Source organism: Pleurodeles waltl, chromosome 3_1 (genome assembly GCF_031143425.1).
Source record: "Pleurodeles waltl isolate 20211129_DDA chromosome 3_1, aPleWal1.hap1.20221129, whole genome shotgun sequence".
Lineage (NCBI taxonomy): Eukaryota > Metazoa > Chordata > Amphibia > Caudata > Salamandridae > Pleurodeles > Pleurodeles waltl.
In genome coordinates, this window is record NC_090440.1 from 1,789,974,615 (window position 1) to 1,789,993,366 (window position 18,752).

General features: G+C 44.7%; 1 protein-coding gene across 2 annotated transcripts in view; it reads left to right on the plus strand.

Annotated features, from left to right (window-relative positions):
- DNAH7 (dynein axonemal heavy chain 7) overlaps positions 1-18,752 on the plus strand; it is a 1,158,398-nt gene that overhangs the window by 590,975 nt on the left and 548,671 nt on the right. For both annotated transcript variants that reach the window (XM_069225862.1, XM_069225863.1), the window contains 2 exons: positions 122-341; positions 1,569-2,441. In XM_069225862.1, coding sequence (XP_069081963.1) covers positions 122-341; positions 1,569-2,441 — 1,093 coding nt within the window. The remainder of the gene's footprint in view (positions 1-121; positions 342-1,568; positions 2,442-18,752) is intronic.

The window sequence follows — 18,752 nt, forward strand, 5'->3', positions numbered from 1 at the left end:
CACTCGTCACCCTGATGGACTAAATGCATCTACTCCTTAATCTAAATCAGCCGCTTATTATTCTGTTATTTTTGAATTTCCTAGATAACAATTTAACATTTATTAACCTGTTTTTTCTTAGGTATAGTTTTCCAAATGAGTTTGCCGCCCTAACCCCACAGATTGTCCACGGCACCATGGCTGTATATAAAGCAGCAATGAAGAATCTGCTGCCCACTCCAGCCAAATCACACTATTTATTCAATCTCCGAGACTTCTCCAGAGTGATCCAGGGTATCTGTCTTTCTCGGCCCGAAACTGCAGACTCTCCTGCAATAATAAAGCGACTGTGGGTTCATGAGGTACGTTGAAAGTAAAAGTGCAAATGGCTAGCTTTTATTGTAACAAGTCCATTTTCCATAATGCAAAATATAAATCAGTCTTCAAAAATGTTTATTTTTCATGTACCTTATAAAGTATGAATTATTGTACAGATCACATAGTCATTTTCTGTGTGATTACGCATGATGAAAGGGTGACATTGACTAACCTCAGCTTTCGTTTCGGAGCTCTTTAACAATGATATGCCTCACTCATATTTACTTTACTCATTTAAGGTGAATGAAAAACAAATTTAGGGATTCCTATTTGACTGCTTTCCTTTTTACCTCAAAAGTCTCCGCCTGGCATGTAAAATAGTGGTGGGTACAAGTTGTCATAGACCTATCTTTGCGGCTTGTTTTTTTACGATTGATAGGAGACATTGCTATAATATGCTTAGTAGTCTGAACCATCTTTAGACGTTCTCAATCAACAAACAAATGAGAGAGATTTAACCATTTCTAGATGGGCCGAAATGAGGTGAAAAGCTGTAATTGAAAGAGAAGGGAAGGCTATTTCAAATTGCTGGAAATGAAAATGAGAAACGTCTACGATGTGTGGAGAAATATTGGCCAAGAGAGTAAGATTGCCAAACTGGACATCTTCGAGGGCCGAACCTACATATTTTGACCTAATTTTTGTGATGTTGCAAATTGTGAAATATTTAAATGCTACGTAGGCAACTATGAGCTTGAGACCAAAGGCAAAAAAGATCTCATTTTTCTAAGTAGCACAAATATTCTTAGGTCTTCCCTTTTCACACTAAAAAGATCTGCAGAGGGCAGGGCAGTATCCATTGCACTGTTTAATATTGAAGATAAGGAACTTATTCTTGAATAAATCTATTCAACTTAATGAATGTTACCTAACTGCCAAGTAGAGCACAGTGCATGTGAGAACTTCAGCCATTCCTGAAGCTTTATCCAACAGTTTACAAGCAGGGACTTGTAGTCTCATGCATGCCATTTGGAAAGTTAAACTACGAGTCACAGAACAGAAAAGACTGTTAAATACAGAGTAGATAGTGGAATCAGGAGCCCAAAATGAAATGTGGCTACTTAGTAGATGTGCAGAAGGGACGCAATAATATTGTGGTAAACTATGCAGTACTCTTCCACACATAACACCTTTCAATAACAAATTACTGTTACAAATCAACATTTAATATTGTCACTACTAACCTGTTACTCCTTTTACTTATCCTATAGGTACTACGAGTATATTATGATCGCCTTGTAGACAACGGAGACCGGGCTTGGCTTGTTTCCTACATTGCAGATGTGGTAAAAAGTCATATGCGAGAAGATTTCAATCTACTCTTCCAGCACTTGGACTTTAATGGTGACGGCAAGGTAGAAGAGGATGACCTTCGCAGTTTAATGTTCTGTGATTTTCATGACATAAAACGGGAGGATACAAACTACCGCGAGGTCCATGAGGTGGACAAACTGCGATTAGTGGTTGAAAGCCACTTAGAAGAATTTAATAATATCAGTAAAAAAACAATGAACCTTGTTTTGTTCCGATTTGCAATAGAGCATGTGTGTAGAATTTCACGGATTCTGAAGCAGCCTCGCAGCCATGCCCTTTTGGTCGGTGTTGGAGGCAGTGGTCGTCAGTCTCTCACCCGATTAGCTGCACACATGGCAGATTACAGATTGTTCCAGGTAGAGATTTCCAAAAGCTATGGCACCATTGAGTGGCGGGAAGATTTAAAACTAATACTGAGAAAGTCTACAGAGGGTGAGATGCAAGGGGTTTTCCTGTTTACTGACACACAAATTAAAACAGAGTCTTTTTTAGAAGATATCAACAATTTGTTAAATGCTGGCGAAGTACCAAACCTCTTTCCAGCCGATGAGAAACAGGAAATTTGTGAGCGAATGCGTCAGCTGGATCGCCAAAGGGACAAGACAAAGCAAACTGATGGTAGCCCCTTGGCACTGTTCAACATGTTCATTGATCGCTGCCGTGATCAGCTCCATGTGGTCTTGGCCATGAGTCCAATTGGAGATGCTTTCCGAAATCGCCTTCGAAAGTTTCCAGCACTTGTCAACTGTTGCACCATTGACTGGTTTCAGGTACTCTGTTTTATTTATATTTAGTTTTTATGTTATGCCCACACTTGGGAAAAGCACTTACGGGCCTATTCACAAACTGCATTTTGTAGTACATTAGTAGTACTACTAAAAGTACTACAAAATGGTATCCACAATCCTTAAAGTTTAAATCTTCACCTCAACCTCGCCTGTATTTTCTATGGGGAGATCCTCACACATGTAGGTTTGCTACTTAGTAGTAAATATGGGAAGAACAAGGGAGTGGCTGGAAATAGGGGGGAAAAGGGAGGACTATTGAGTGGCTTATGGAGGATTGGGGAGGGAGATGCAGCAACCCTCAAAACAGTGAGCCCATTGCTATTCACAAACTGCACTTCTAAAGTTACTACTGCCATAAATGACCCAAAATAGTAGTAAATGTACTCCAGCTCAGAGATGGAGAATGTCTAGGGCCACACAGGGCAATTACCGGTAATGCAACATCCTCCAATAGAAAATAATGGAGGTAGGGGCTTAAAATACAACCCCATAGAAAATAATGTTAAATTAACATTATTAAAATTAGTTGAAAATATTTCAAACATATTTTTAAATATATCTAAAATTAAAACATATTTCTAATTTATTTGTACATATTTCAATAGCCTTTTCGAATGAAAAATTAGTGTAACATTACTTTTATTAAAATGTAATCACATCAATTTTAATAATTTCTATACATCACTTTTACTAATAGTACATACAAACTATAAGTGGATTATTCTTTAGATGAACTATTCTTTAATTTAAATTTAAGATTATTCAAAATATTTAAATTGTAAATTTAAATTACGTTATTAATGTAGATTTTTGAATGCTTGTTATACTGTACAGTATATAAACTTATCTAAATAACATTGTAAATAATTGTATATATTTATTTTTAATGCAGAGCTAAATCAAAAAAGCTACTTAACTATTAACTTAATTTTGAAAGCATTATTTAATGCAAATGTATGACATTAACAAATCAAATTTTTTTGTTTTTAGAAGTATTAACCAAAAATGTCAACCTAAAATAAAATGTTCATAGTTATTTATTATTTATTAATAATTATGAAAAGATATTATAGAACTAATTTAAATCAGGTTTTTTACAAATTAAAGTTACATTTAATTTTAAATTAAAACTATGATAATCTATACACTAAAATATGTTTTACTATATTTACCATTTTTTATTATGAAATGTATTTGATATATATTTTTAAAATGTTGAAATTATTTAAAGTACTTCAGCGTTATTTCCTATGGAGTCCTGTTTTATCAGCTATTTTCTATGGAAGGGTTTTGCAGTAACAGTGGGTGGCCATGTGTGATGCTAGACTTACTCCTGCGCCTGTCCTGCAGTAGTAAGTAGATTTGGCCCCAGCTCCTGTTTCAAGAAGTGGAGACTACAAGTCTACAAATTTACTAGTACTAATCTACACATGTAGATTTACCCTTGTGACTAAGTCCCATTGTGTGCTGCTATAGTATTTTTACTTTTCAGTAACATTTATTATACATCTCAGAGTCATTTCAATCCACCATGTTGTTAAATGCTATGTTTGCTCATATACATCATCTGTTAAGACTCTTGATACCATGTGATCATCCGAAAACCTGAAATGTCAAAATTAATCAATCAGAAATGTTTATTACTCTTGTACTGTCAACTCAGGTGAAAACAGGATTTGACACTCAAATCAACATTGTGAGTTGATCCAGGCAAAGTGTGTGTGGGTTATAACCACAAGATTCCAAGTCTTGCAGCTCAGAACAGGAAAATATATGTGGCATTACTGCATGTTTTGGGTTTAAATCTATTGATTGGGTTTTAATTGGTGAACAGCAATACAAAACAACTCACCTACATTCATTGGCCAGTGAGGAGCAGTAAGATGCACATAGGAGGTGAGAGGAGAAGTTAACAGGGGTTTGAGAGGGGGAAAACCCCAGAGAGAAGGAAGGGGAGGGGACAGTAGGCCTACCCAATTGCAGCATCCCCTTCCTGTTTCCACTGAGCCACGCAGGCACGCATGTAGCACCAATAATGGGCCAACTTAAGAAGTGTTTCTTTGCAAGAGGTGCTGCGAGCTGAAGTGTTAGCCCTCTTCTGAATGTCCACCCATGCACTTTCAATTTCATTGGTTCTGCAGTTTGAGGAAGGTGTAGATGTCAGAAGGTATGCGTTCGTCTGTGTGTCTGGTGATGAGTCATTTTTCGAAAGGTAATCGGGGCGACTAACATACCGATGAATGGAAGGTTGCGTGACCCAGTGGTCGATGGCTACATATTGCTAGTGAACTGACGAGAGTCTGCCATACTCATTTTCTATCTGAGGGAATGTCAAAAGCCCTGTTTGGTCGAAAAAGTCACCTATTCATTTACAGTTAGCGAGCTTCCATTGCATGTGTGAGTTACCCTGATAGGCTAGTGGGAATTATGGATTGCCAATGATTAGCGTTTGGGGGGAGACAGGAGTGGATAACTGTTCTGACAATTGTACAAGGTCCCAAGCCCCCATGGTTGCTCTAAAAACAGGGGAGATGTACACCCCAGGAGGTCTGTGGGGTTTGGGTAGCCAGGGTATCGTCCAAATGTGGATACCTGTGATTGCTTTGTAAATGAAACATCAATGCTTCTCTGTGCATGGGCAATCCCATTCTGCCAAGTATCGGAGCTGTGCAGCTTGATAATAGTGTAGGAGGTGCTAGGCCACCCTTCGCCGCAAATAGATATGCTTGTTTTTTTAGCTATATGGGACTTCTTACCCGCCTATATATAGTCATCTATAAGATGTTGCGGTTTGCTCAATACCTTTGGTGAGGGTTGCAGAGGCAGTGTTTGCATAATGAGCAGTATTTTGGGTAGAAGTTTCATTTTAACAGCTGCGAGATGTTACAGCCAGGAAATAGTGTAATTTTTCCAGGTTTGTAAATCAGAGCATTTTTTGTGAGAAGGTGAGTGTAGTTACTCTTGACAGTTCATGTTGGAGTGGAGTGGATGTGAAGGCCCAGATACATCACCCATTGCTTAGCCCATGTGAATTGGAAGAGGCGAGGAAGCGCGAGTTGATCTGCCTTCAGGAACATGAGGTTAAGGATTTTTGATTTCTGGAGGTTAACTCTAAACCCGGAGGCCTTCCTAAAGGCCTCCAGCTAACTCATGAGAGGAGGTAGGGAAGTGAGTGGATGCGTCAGGGCCCGCATGACATGGTCTGCATAAAGTGCCGCCCCCCTCCTTCGTGATGCCTGTGATCGCAGGATTTCTATGAATTTTCTCCGCAAAAGGCTCAATATAGAGGGCAAAAAGGGGCGGAGACAAGGGCCAGCCTTGCCTTGTGCCCTGTGCAACCTTGAAGGGCGAAGAAGTCATGCCATTACCCGGACCGCCGCTTGGGGACCTGTATAGCTATACCAAAACCAGCATCTGAACCGCTGGCCAAGACCTACCTTGCAGAGGACTAGTTGCAGATACGGCCAGTGTACCTGGCCAAACGCCTTCTCAGCATTGGCCGACAATAGGAGGGCAAGTATTCAAGAGAGTTGGGTTTTATCTAGAATATTGCAGAGTTGTTCAGTATTATCGCTGCAATTCCTCTTGGGTATAAATTCAGCTTGATCCGGGCCTACTATGCTCTGCATATACAGGGCAAGGCACACCACCAGAATGGAGGTAACAATTTTTGCATCTAAATTAACAAGTGAAATTGGTCGATATGAGGCGCAGTGGTTAGGATCCTTACCAGGCTTAGGCAGAACTGTGATAGTTGCCATTTTTATGGTATCAGTGAGGTAACCAGTGGTGCTAAATGAGTGGTACAGGTGGGTAAGAATGAGTGCTGATGAATTTGCAAAATAGTTTTGTAGAAATCAGAGGTATAGTTGAGCCGCCAGGTATGGTGTTGGGATGTGCAGCAAGGTAGGCGGACAGAGAGGCTAACTGGTGACTGATCTGAGAGAGCAACTATGTCGACCTCCACAGCCATGGTGGACGTCAGGAGGCATGGGGCCATAGGAAAATAGTCAGTTTGCTTATATGCATGATGGGCAGCTGAATAAAAGGTATAGTCCCTCTCTGCTTGGTGGCAGCTATGGCACACATCCATGAGCCCACAGTGAGCCCAGGGTGTTGGCAACCCTGTGTGTAAGGGTACCTGTCTGTCCCACCCTCTGCACTGACCTGTCTAAGCCAGTTTTGGGTACCAGGTTAAAGTCTGCACCCATTTAAGGCATTGGTACCAGTAGTGGCCATCACCTGTCCCAATGCATCGAGGATAAGTGCGTCCTTTTGTTCATTCGGGGCATATAGGTTGGTGTGCGTGAATGTGTAGGACTTCACAGCAATGCGAAGGGAGAGAAGTCTGCCAGAGATTTCACCTTGTGTCTGAAGCACCCTACGGGGAAAGTGGAAGGCCAATAGGATGGCTACCCCTGCCTTCTTCCCCGTACTAGAGGAAATGTATTGGCGGTCAAACTTGTGGGACTGCAGGCGTCTCCAGTCCACTTTGAGAAGGTGTGTTTCCTGAATTAGGCATATATCGCATTTAGCGTCTCACAGCATCGACAGAAGCGCCAGTCAGTCGGGTTGTGCATTGTGGCCTCTAACATTATAACTAAGTATTTTAACCATCTGCGACATATAGGAGGTGTAAGCACATTGGGGACCCATATGATAAGCACCGGCTGGGTTGCCTGATGAGGGAGGGTGTGCACAGCCACTATATTGAGGCGCAGCTGTGTGTTTAATGGCAGTAGGAAAAGGAAAGGAATGGGGCAGGGAAGGTAAGAGAAAGCAACAACAAGTAACATAACTGTGGTGATCCCAATCTGGGGTCACAAGACATAAGATAAGTGGGGTCTATGTCGAGGTAGCCAGGGTCAGTTCCACATCAAATGCCAATGGCTTGGAGCCCCACCGCCTGGAGTAAGTCAACCCACTGTGGTGGAGTCGAAGTCTGAGAGTTGCATCCACAGTAACTGCAGAACATTCAGTCTTGTGCTTGCTGCAGGGGAAGCGTACGAGCTTGGGTCTGCAGAAGTGTCATGCGTCAGTCATGTTCCGGTTCCGAAGCACCGTCCTGGGTCTACTGCATGTTTTTACTGTAGTATTGGCACTATATCAATTTCAAAAATAACATTTATGGACATTGTGCTGTGTTTTTCAAGCTAACTATACTGTATGTTTAAGCTATTTTGGGTAGTGGTATAATGTGCTGTATTTCAATGTATGATGCAATGCTATTGGCAGATACATCACTGTTACATTTTTTTGATCGTATGATATGATATTCTATTTAGTATGCCAGTACAGTCCACTGTCCCAGTCACACAGCCTACCTATTAAGTGCAGGTCAGTGGAGTTGGTGCAGATGATAGCACCTCAGTTTGAAATCACAGGCTGGAAGTGGTTCTAATGATCTTCCAGCTACAAGAAAGGCTCGCCCTTATATGTGTGCATTCCAAAAAAGTGGCTGCTTGTGCACGTGTTTGGCATAATGCAGATCTCTCACCTACCAGCACAACAGTTTAAAGCCATTTTATCTTATTTTTAAGCAACAAAACTGTAAACTGAACTTGGTGTGTCCTCTTGGCCTGGCTACAGGAGTCACAAGCAAAATAGCTGCAGTCACAGCTGGTTCCCTAGGAGTTGCAGTTGTGTCTTTGGACTACATCCAATTGACATTCATTGTATTTAGGGAATTATGGGTCACCTAAAACATTTATTTCAGTTGTCAACCACATCTGTATCTTCATCCAAAACAACTCTGTGTCTCAGGCAGTCTTGAATTCTATGAACTGTCTGACTGGGATTCAATGAACTTCAGGCCAGAAAACAGAGATGCAGATGACGTAGCCTTCCATATTTGTAATATTTCTGTTTTTCCATTGTTTCTGTTGTTGATTAATAGGTGACCCACTCAGCCACAGGTGGCGCTCAGTTAAACACACATGGAGTCTTTCTTTACTCTCATTACCTTCCTCCGGAAGAACCATCAGTTGGATGCCATTACTGGTAAACAGAAATTAGAGATACATAGTATTCAAACTTATAAAAAGGTCATTTGTCAATCATTGCGATGTAATGTTTAAAGAAGTGTCAACCACCATCCTCTTAATTTCTTTTGCAGTACTCACATCTAAAATGGAGGCCTTCTCTCACAGTGGTCATCTCTACTTATCAGTCACATCCATTTTACAAGCCCTTCTGTGTTTCTGGGAATTCATTAATCTCCCTAGCATGTCCATTAAGATCTATGCAGGTTGTAAATGTCTTAATGGCTTGTCCTTATCTTATTCTTACACACAGTCTTTTTCATGACCCGATGCTGGGCAGTTTCTCAGGATAGATGATAATCTTGGGTGATGTATAAAACTACAGTGAATCTTTTGACTTGTTTGTCTGTGCTGTGTTTGCTCAGTGGGATTGGTCTTTTGTGGTCATAACGTGGGTAGTGTGCAATCAGTGTTCCTGGTTGAAGGCTTCCTACAGAAAGTTCAGTAATTTGCTCTGCCTTGAAGCTGTGGTTGTTTGTCTGGATTCTGAGTGGCCGGTCCATATTGTTCTATAGTTGATCTCTCGAGGTACTCAGCGTTCATTAATTTTTTGCCTGGCACACCTTCTTTTGTGGGATTTAGGTAGATTTGCTAGATCATATGGCCTTGGTCAGGACCGAGGGGAGACACTTTCTGCAGGTGTTTGGGCTTGTTTGAAGCAAGCATATCACCAACAACAATCCTTTGTACATTTTGATTAGTCTTAGTTCATCATGTAACTTCTTGCGCTTTTTAGGTTTCGCCTGTACTGTGCTTGCACTGTGCTTGTGAAATCTATTGTATTAACTTTATCTTAAAAGGGGCTTACATCCTCCCCGCTTTCCTTGCTTTTCATTGATTCCTGTGCTTGCTGCTTATATTTTTTCCATTTCTATTGGCTGTAGCAAGCTCTTTCCTGTTGTTACTGTGTTGTTCCTCCTGTTCTTCTCGTATCAGTTTCACGGTGCTGAAGTACTGTTTTCATCCACTTTGTGGGACTTTTTTAAGTCCCGCCTAGGCAGCACTTGTGGTGTCTCTAAGATCTGCTAGTACCGCTTGTTAATTGCTTCCAAACTAATGTTTTGCTTCTGCAGTGCTGCCTGATTATCGAAGGGCTGGGCTGCTGCTCAGACTGGATGTTTCTGGGTCTGGTCACGCTCCGATTGAGTACGTACTCCAACTTTCCCTGGGGCACAAACAGGGTCCTCCTTGCAGTCTCCCGTCTTCTTTGTGCACTTTTCGATGCCCCAGTGGACATAGCAGGCATCCACAACTGTGTGCCTTTGTGGTGCAGAATCCTCCGTGTGCTGAGGAATTCCCCGAGACCGGCAGTCATGTCTACGAATAGTGCTCATGCTCTTGTTTTTTTGTGTGCTGTCCTCTTTGCCCTATCACCCTAACCCGTCCTTGCTTGTTTGTTACAGTTCCAACATGTTGCTGTTATACAGCTTCATACCGCTTAAATCCCTAGCATTTCCCAGCAGAGCAGATTTTTTTCACTGAAGTCTTAAAACTGCTACGATTGGATTCTGATATCCTGTTTCTCTGTAATGTGTATTATGGGACCTTGCATGGTATTCAAAGGATGCGCGGCGCGCGCAGCCAGTTGTAAATACGACCAGAGACCGCTTGTCGATTAGAGTCCACGCCTAAAATTGAGTCAATTATTTCTCAGGGTACTGTCGTTATACTGTATTCAGTGTCTTAAAATGTCGTGTTACACCAGTGTCTGCTCCATCTATAACTCCCACCCTTGTCCCACTCCAGTCCCTTTCCAATACACCCATACATTTGCTTCACCCGTACCTTTGCTTACCAGCAACCTGTCATAATTAAACCAACACAGACTTCTTCTTGTGGATTAACTTTGGCCGCCTTTATTTTGTACATAACATGCATGAGTAGATTGCCAATAAGCATCAGATTTCTTAAGCATATATCCAGGTCTCAATTATACTAAACGGGTCATAAATCAATCACTGTTATCATAGATCAATAACACATAGTCATAAATCAATTGTGATGGCCAGCCTTTGGCCATCATACCCCGCTGTTCCAATTCTTTTCAGTCCTGGCCTCTGCTTGTCATGTCTTTCTGACATTTTCTTTTGTAGGCAATCCTACATGCCACCTTGGAATGGGTTCACCAGATCCTGTTTGTTTTACCTTGTTTTTCTGAGAGGGTAGCTTCTTCTTTTCTTTTTTGGTCCAACTCACTATTTTGCATGTTTCTGTGCCCTGCCATCCGTCACGGTGGGTCTGGGCTGTGAGTCCCGTGTTCAGCTTACTCCCCTTTGCCGGCCCCTTTACACCCTGCCGTAAGGCATCCCCAGGTGAGTGGTGTTTCCTTAGCACACTGCCTTACTAGGTGTGTTTGCCTTAAAAATTTGGGAAAACCTCATTCACAGTCTGCCACGCTGTCTGCGAGGCTCATGTCTCCTGGCAGCTCCCACCATCCTTAGGTACTGTTTTGATTTTATTTACCAGCAACGTACTTGTGTCATTGCTGCCCATAAATTCACCCAGGACACTTCCATCCCTACACTTGATAGGTGTACGCCATCTGGGGCATGTAATTCCGGCCGCCTAGGGTGGATCAGCCCATGGCGGATGCTTTCCAGCCCAATAGCCTTGCAATATTTGCTGACCGCCATGTTCAGTTTTCTCCTGGAATTGTCCACCGCGCTATCCGACATGGCCCGGACCATTTGAGTCTGGGGATGATTTCTGACGAAATGATGGTGGTGTTGTCGAAGGACCTTGCCAAGACTGTTAAATCCTGCTGGATGCTGTTCAGGAGGCCTTTCCGCCCTAGTTGCACTAGGTCGTTGCTCCCTAGATGAATGATTATTATTGACAGGTGTTGCTGGGCTTCTGTTTGAATCCTGCATAGGGTCTCTGCCAGTTGGCCCTATCTCATGCCAGGGTAGCCCCACCATCTGATGTAGGTGGCCACCGGACCTCTCCTCTGTGTTCTGCTGTTGTGGTTCCACCATGCTTGCAATGAGTGTCCCACTACCCACACTGTTCTGTTTTGCGCGCCTGCCAAAATAGTTACAAAAGTGTCACCAGACAGCATCCGCCCTTGTCCCGCTCATAAATTGTGGCCTTATGTAACTTTTGAACGCGCTGGATTGCCACCTGCCTACTGCTTTGATGGCTTCACCCTGTAAACCATGCTGTGCCGCCGTAGTAGCTGCCCCTATCCTGAACGAGTGTGCACTAAAATCTGCTGGTGTAAAGCCCCCCTGGCTCAAAGATCTGTGCATTACCACATTGAACTGGTACTTGCTCAGCCACTCACCATCACTGTGCATTAAGAAAGGGCCCTTCACCTCAGGGCGGATTCTCATGTAGGCCTTCAAACTGCAAACTGGGCAGAGCTTGTTGTCTTCTATGCAGTTGAGCTGGTTCCATGAGCCCCTGCCTTTTTGGTCTATTTTGGATTTCTTCAACAGCAGGTGTACTTGTTCATTGTCTAGCTTGGTGTCCTCCACCTGAAGGCAGGAACTCCCTACCCCACTCCTTTTTGGTGCCACTAGCTCGCTGATGCAAAATGCCCCCAAAAAAGTTGTTATGAATGCTGCCTTGAATAGGACATACTCATATGAGTTAGTTGCTACCTTCCTCAGTTTATCTATTAGCACTGCTAACTTTGTCACGTCTATGGGTCGTCTCTTGTCCTGTTTCTTCCCTTCCAGTCGCTTCCAGCCTTTTATTGCCACCCTGATGTAGTATATGTAGTTGTATTATCATTCAATGACGACAGGTCCGCTCTGCCAGTTCCCAGACCTCTTTTTGGAACCGTGTCAGTGCCGCATGACTGTAGTAGGGCAGGGTGGAGAGGGTGCGGGGGGAGTACAGGAGAAAAGTAAGTAAAAAAAAAAAACCCTTACCTGATTTGCTCCTGCACCGCACTGCTTCTCTCCTGTCGCTGCTGCAGGCACAGGCTCCCAGCCTGCCCTGTGCACAATCCTGGTGCTGCTCAGAGCAGAATCAGGATTGGCTGGGAGCACCCAGCCAGGGTGCTGCTGCTCCCAGGCAGACTGGAAGCCTGTGCAGGCTCTCTCCAGCCCTGAGCGCATGTGTATTTGGCCGGCACAAGACGGCCGTCCAAACACACATGCGCACTGAGGGGAGTGCACAGTGCACACCCCTCAGCTCATCACTCCCAATGCCCCGCCCCTTTCACACAGAAAGGATTATAAACAGAGTTTATGATCCTCTCCATGTAAAAGGATTTGCAGAGGTAGCTGCTGGCAGGGGGTGCCGCTCCTCCGCCCAAACGGAGAAGCCGTGCCTGGCCTCCGGGGCTAGCTTCCTGAACTTGTCCATCTGGGAACGAGAGAGCGTGTCAGCTAGTGAGTTTTTAATGCCTCAGACATGTCTTAATGTCATGGTTTCCCTGTAGCTGCAGGCACACCATTCGCTTCATCAGTCAATGGTTATCTGACCACAGCGTGATTTTCATATTGCACAATTGATTTCCCCAGACTGTGCGAGCGACCACAATGGGGAAGAGCTCCAGAAATGTGATGTTGGTGGTGATACCTAGCTCCCGGCTGGCCATTTCCCTGCACACCATTCCTTGCCCAGAATAGCACCAAAACCGCAGCTGCACACTGCATCTGTGAATAACTCTATCACTTTGCCGTTACCTATCCTTCTCTCCAAATCAGGAGTCCGTTAAACTTCCTCAGGAAGGTCTCCCACATGGCCAGGTCACACTTGACCCCAGGCCCTAGCCTGACATAGTGATGTCTGTCGCATAGGCCTACTGTCAATCTGCTCAAACGCCTGGTAAATACCCTCCCCGCTGGTATTACTCTGGCTGCAAGATTTAATTTCCCAACCAGTCTCTGCAGTTCCCTAAGGGTTGCCTTTTCTCTGCTCTGCATTGCCTTGATTTTTTCCTTCAGCTCTGAGACTTTATCTGCTGGAAGTCTTGATGTTCCTGCCACTGAATCCAGTTCAATGCCCAAGAACACAAGGACAGTTGCTGGGCCCACTGTCTTCCCTTCTGCTAGTGGAACCCCAAGTTCTTTTTGATAGCATTTGGAAAGCACTCAGTGAGCTGGAGCATTCGCTTGTCCCTGATTTCCCCACAAACAGGAAATCATTCAAATAGTGCATCTTTCCCCCTTCAGGGTGTTTCCTATGGAATGCCCATTCCAGGAATGTACTCAACTGTTCAAAATATGAACAGGAAATAGAGCAACCCATTGGCAAGGCTTTGCCAAAATACACCTCCCATTTGCTGAGAACCCAGCAAGCGGAAGCTCCCTGAATGCATTGGTAGGAGGCAGAACGCTGACTCAATGTCAGCCTTTGGCATCAATGCTCCCCTGCCTGTTGCCTTAATCATGTCAATAGCATCTTCTACCGTGGCGTAGCCAACATAACACTCGTCCGAGGGGATCCCATTGTTGACTGATGTTCCTTCTGGGAATGGTAAATGGAATATAAGCCTGTATTGGCCAACCTCCTTTTTAGGTACTATGCCTAATGGTGAAATGATCATGTCTCTGGGGGGTAGAGAAGGGAAAGGGACTTCAATGCGCCCCAGCCTCTTTTCTTTTTCTATTTTTGCTCCATCACTTCAAGTTGCTCCTTAGCTGATTTCAGTTTCCTAATTCCCCCCCCCCCCCCCCCCCCCCCCCGGGACTGTACTGTAAATGGTATTACAAAACTTTCTTCAAAACCCTTTACCAAGAATTCTGCATCTCTTCTCTTGTAATATTAATTGACTAACTTCCTGAGCATGGGCGTGTTAATGGGGGATTTGGCTAGCTGAAATTGTTTCTACTCTACTGTCCGCTCCCATTTGCCCCCACTCCCCTTAGTGTTTCTCCTCTATTTCTTTCTTATCTGCCCAGTGTTTACTCTGCTTGCACCCTGAGGCCAGGTGCCCTCCTCCACATGTAGAACATATGTGCCTTAACTTGCACTCTGCTCCCCATGTGCAGTCATCTGTGTCGTACTTCCAGTTGATGGCAGGGGGGCCCCTATCTCCTTGCCCTTTGCTATACTGCCACAACTTGAACTTGTGGAATTGCCTAGGCTTCTCCTGCTTTCCTTTGTAGTATGTGCTCCAAATGGAATACTCCCCCTTTCCCGCCCAAGATTTGACCTCCTTGGCTACCAACATCTTGTGCATGTAACTGGACACATCCTCTTCATTCCATTCCATCTCTGGGTGGGCTTGCATCTTGAATCTAAAGCTTTTATTTTATTCCAACCAAGGTCCCCCGGGAATTGCCGGTGTGCCTCATGTATTTTTGATTCATAAAGCCACAGGTCAGCTGCCAGCGGGGGAATTTTCACACTATGACACACACCATAATCCTCAATGCATCAAGCCAATTATCAAAATTCTTTTCCTTCCTAGGTTTTCTCCTTTCCCGTCTATCATCCTCCTTTTTATCACGTTGTGAGGTCTAAACCTTCTAATTGTATCTCTAGTAGTGTGAATATATCTATGAATTCTTTTCTCCAAATTCTCTCTTTTACTGTTAATAGGATTGCATTGGCCAATCCGGCTGCCTTTGTGGTCATTGTAGGCTTTGGGGGCCTGACCTAGTGAAGTGCAGGGGCCCTTTTCCCCTAACCCCTGCCACCACGCCGTTATGGGTGACCCAGAAATCACCTGCTCCCATCTCTCCTTCTGCCCATCCGTCCTTTACTGCTAATGTACCTTGCTTCATCTAACCCCCCCCCCCCTTCACTCTCTAGTCTATGTGCTGTCTCTGTTAGATAGCAATGGGGCAAAAGACTTCAGGCTTTCTTTGACTATCGCGCTAATATGCTCACCCTCCGCTGTCTTCGTTGAGCTGATGTTGCTGTGCCGGATGTGTGTGGCTGGGTCATACCCCGCGACTTCTGTGCTTTCTTCGCAGGCTTGCTCTCGACCCTCTACCGCTTCCTTGGTTTCTCTAGTGGCCCTTGTTCAGCATTCAAGCTCATTGCATTCCCATGCACACTTGCCATTTCTACTGTTTGTTGCTCCCCTTGGCTGTGCGTTGTCTCTACCGCCATTTTTGTGTGCAGCCAATCTTTCCCGCGCTTCAAAGTATCCATTCTTATCTGTGCCAGCATTTGCTCGATGTCATCCTGCTCAAACAGCTCACACCTCCCCGATCCACCATTTTTTTTTTTTTTTAACTCTTAAACTGAAATCGTCCACTTTGCTTGTAGGAGGTCGAGTTTGTTTATTCTTCTGCCAGCACTGTGGGCCCGTGCTGCTATTAAGCCTGTCCAGCTGTTCTCTTTTGCCTCTCCCAGGCGGTGACCTCCCTCACGATGGTGCTAAAACAGCGTATCTAGCCCTTTAATTATCTAAGAGGCTATGGAAAGGAACCCCGTCCTCTTCTGCAATGTGCTCCCTGTAATCAAGCCAGCGGTCTTCTTGTGACCTCCTGCAGGAGGATTCGCGTTACTACTTGGGTGGGCCGCTAATTCTTTTGGTGCCTGCTGATTTTGACTCCCCCCCCCCCCCCCCCCCCCCCCCCAGTCTTTTCCACCCACCTGCTGCTGGTTCCCTTTTTGTGAGGTGCTGGAGATGTCACTGCCTTGCTTGCAGCTGACCTCCGGCCCTTCTTTCCCCCGCTGGCCGCAGATGCCTGTTGTTGTTCTGGTGCCCCGAGTCACGTCGCTGCCTGTTGGCAGCTGTCCTCCAACACTTGGTTCTGCCCGCTAGCCGCAGGATCCTGCTGCTCTTCAGCTTGGGTGGGTTGGCTGGAGTTGCCTCGATGCTTGCTCGCAGCTGTTCACCAGCACTTCTTTCTGCCCGCTAGCGCTGGTTCCTGCTGCCCTGTGTGGTGGCCAGTGTTGTGTTGCTGCAGATTCACAGCTGTCCTCTGGCCCCTGCTCAGCTTCTTCACTGCATGCCACCTACCAGACCAGATGGGCCCCTACTCCGCCTCTTCACTGCACGCAGCTTACCGACCAGATGAGCGCTTTGGTTTCTGTGGTTTCTCCGTTGCTCCTCGCGGCCTTGCATATACCTTCAGGTAATCTTGTAAATGGCTGCTTCACACGCTCTGTCCACGTTCATTTAGCTTTCGTTGAGGGGACAGCACGCTCCTTAAATCTCCCTTTCTTCTTCCCTCACTCGCCAGGTGCCCCGTAACCTATTGGGGGGTTTGAAAAATTCCTTGCTCCCATTGGTCCCTGGCGTTAAACACCTCACACCTTGAGTGCGACCCCCACCCCAGCAAAACCTGAGGTGGGGGGGAGGATGTGTGTGGTCCGTTTGCTATGGCCATATAGCGGCCCCTTTCTTTAAACCGGTCAAACCAGTCCTTGCGGGTTCAAGGCAGCTGGTATGGCACCAACCCTCTATGCCCCCTATGGGGGTGGCCTTTTCTATTAGCATAGTTAAATAGGCTTTATCTGAATTTGTAAGGCAGGGTTTAGGACTTTGAAAACAGCAGACTAAAAGATCTGAGCGCATGTTCGAGTCAGTGAGTGCTGGAACAAATCGAAACTCTGGTCTGTGCCTCTCTTTTGACTAATGGGGCCGTGGTGTGAGCTGTCCTGCATCACAGCACACGACTCACTGCAGAAATCGTTGGAGGCTAATATGAACTAGGTGCTTCTGCAAGAAAAGCAGCAAGGTCTCTTTTCCGCATTAGAGCTCTTTCATAGCATGTACAAACATGAACACTTCAGCGTATATTATGTGAAGATTGTTGCAACAAGGAAGACAGTAGAGAATGGCTAATTTGCTCTATTTTTGCTATGTTTGCGGAACAAGGAAACAAATATATTTTCTGTTTCTAAATGTAATCTTAATTTGAGGAGAAAAAAATCAGTTTCTTTTTACGAAAACAAAGTAAACCTGCCTGCTAAAACACTTCCCAAAACCCTTCCCATCACCTTTCTGTTACAAATGCAGTCAGAATAGTTCAACATCAGTTTCCTTTATTTTATCCGCAGATGTTACTAACCTAGCCGGTCTTTTGTTAAAATGTTATTACACAAAAATATTTGTAAGTTAAGGGCGTGTTGTATATTGTTTTTTTTTATTGTTTTACAATTTCTTTTCTCTATTTCTGCCATGGTGAAAAAGGGAGTGCGCAGGTTTGACTGCTGTAAAATCTGTTCGATCCGTTCTCATTTTACCTCGTGATGTGCGCGTGACTGCCTTCCGGCAGCCCCGCGAAGATGATGTAATGTGCTCACAGTATTTCTGCAAACAAATTCTATAGGAATACATAAAACACACACAGGGCCTGTGTAAACCTGATAATGTAGGCGAAAACTGGAACAAATCCCAAGTACACAAAACATCATGATCCCATATTGCCAGGTAGACCATTAAGGGCAAACATATTGGTCCTCCATTGCAAGTGACCAAGAAGAGTATCCCCCGGACTGCACAGAAAATTCTAACAAGCCTTGTTTCCAGAATTTAACGGATCTGCTAATTTCAGACCCAATAATGCAAGGTCCAGGCTTTAGAGTAGAGCAGCCAAGGCTGAGGGCAGCTACTGCACCTGACTCCGGCCTGCACTATAAAGGCAGATAAGGGAAGCCGTAGATATCCTCTCCTCACCACCTCTGCTCTCCCCCGTCCTCGTAAGCCACGAGCCCTACACCACACCCTTAAAAAGATCCCATCCACATATTTACTGCCCGCTCCAGACAGATGGTAAATGTCTGTGGCTATGGTGCATTACATTCTCCAGCGCTTGAAGAAACAGGAGAATTTTACCCTCGTAATCCCGGGTATGTGCGTTATCGTCCATTCTGCGAAAAATAACTTGTAACCCCCAAATTTAGGTGTAGGGCTACGGACCAGAATCGGATAATCCATTCCCCAAGAATGGCTGCACAAGTATCTTGTAATGAAAGCCAGTGTGTCAATAGTAAGCCATGGGGATAAACAAATGAAGTCATTGCCAGGGCCCTCAATGTATGTACCCACCTTTCTCCTCAAAACACTTGGGGCCAGATGTAGGTAGCCTTTTGAGCCTTGCAAACAGCGAAAAACGCCGTTTGCGAGGCACAAAAAGCCTCACGCGATGCAGAAACACATTTTGCGAGTCAGTACCAACTCGCAAAATGTGTTTCCGACTCGCAAATAGGAAGGGGTGTGCCCTTCCTATTTGCGACCGCATTGCGATGTAGAGTTAATTTGTGACCGTGAAAGCGGTCGCAAATCAACTCGCAGTTACCATCCACTTGAAGTGGATGGTAACTCATTCGCAAACGGGATGGGGGTCCCCAGGGGACCCCTTCCCCTTTGTGAATGCAAACAAAAATATTTTTT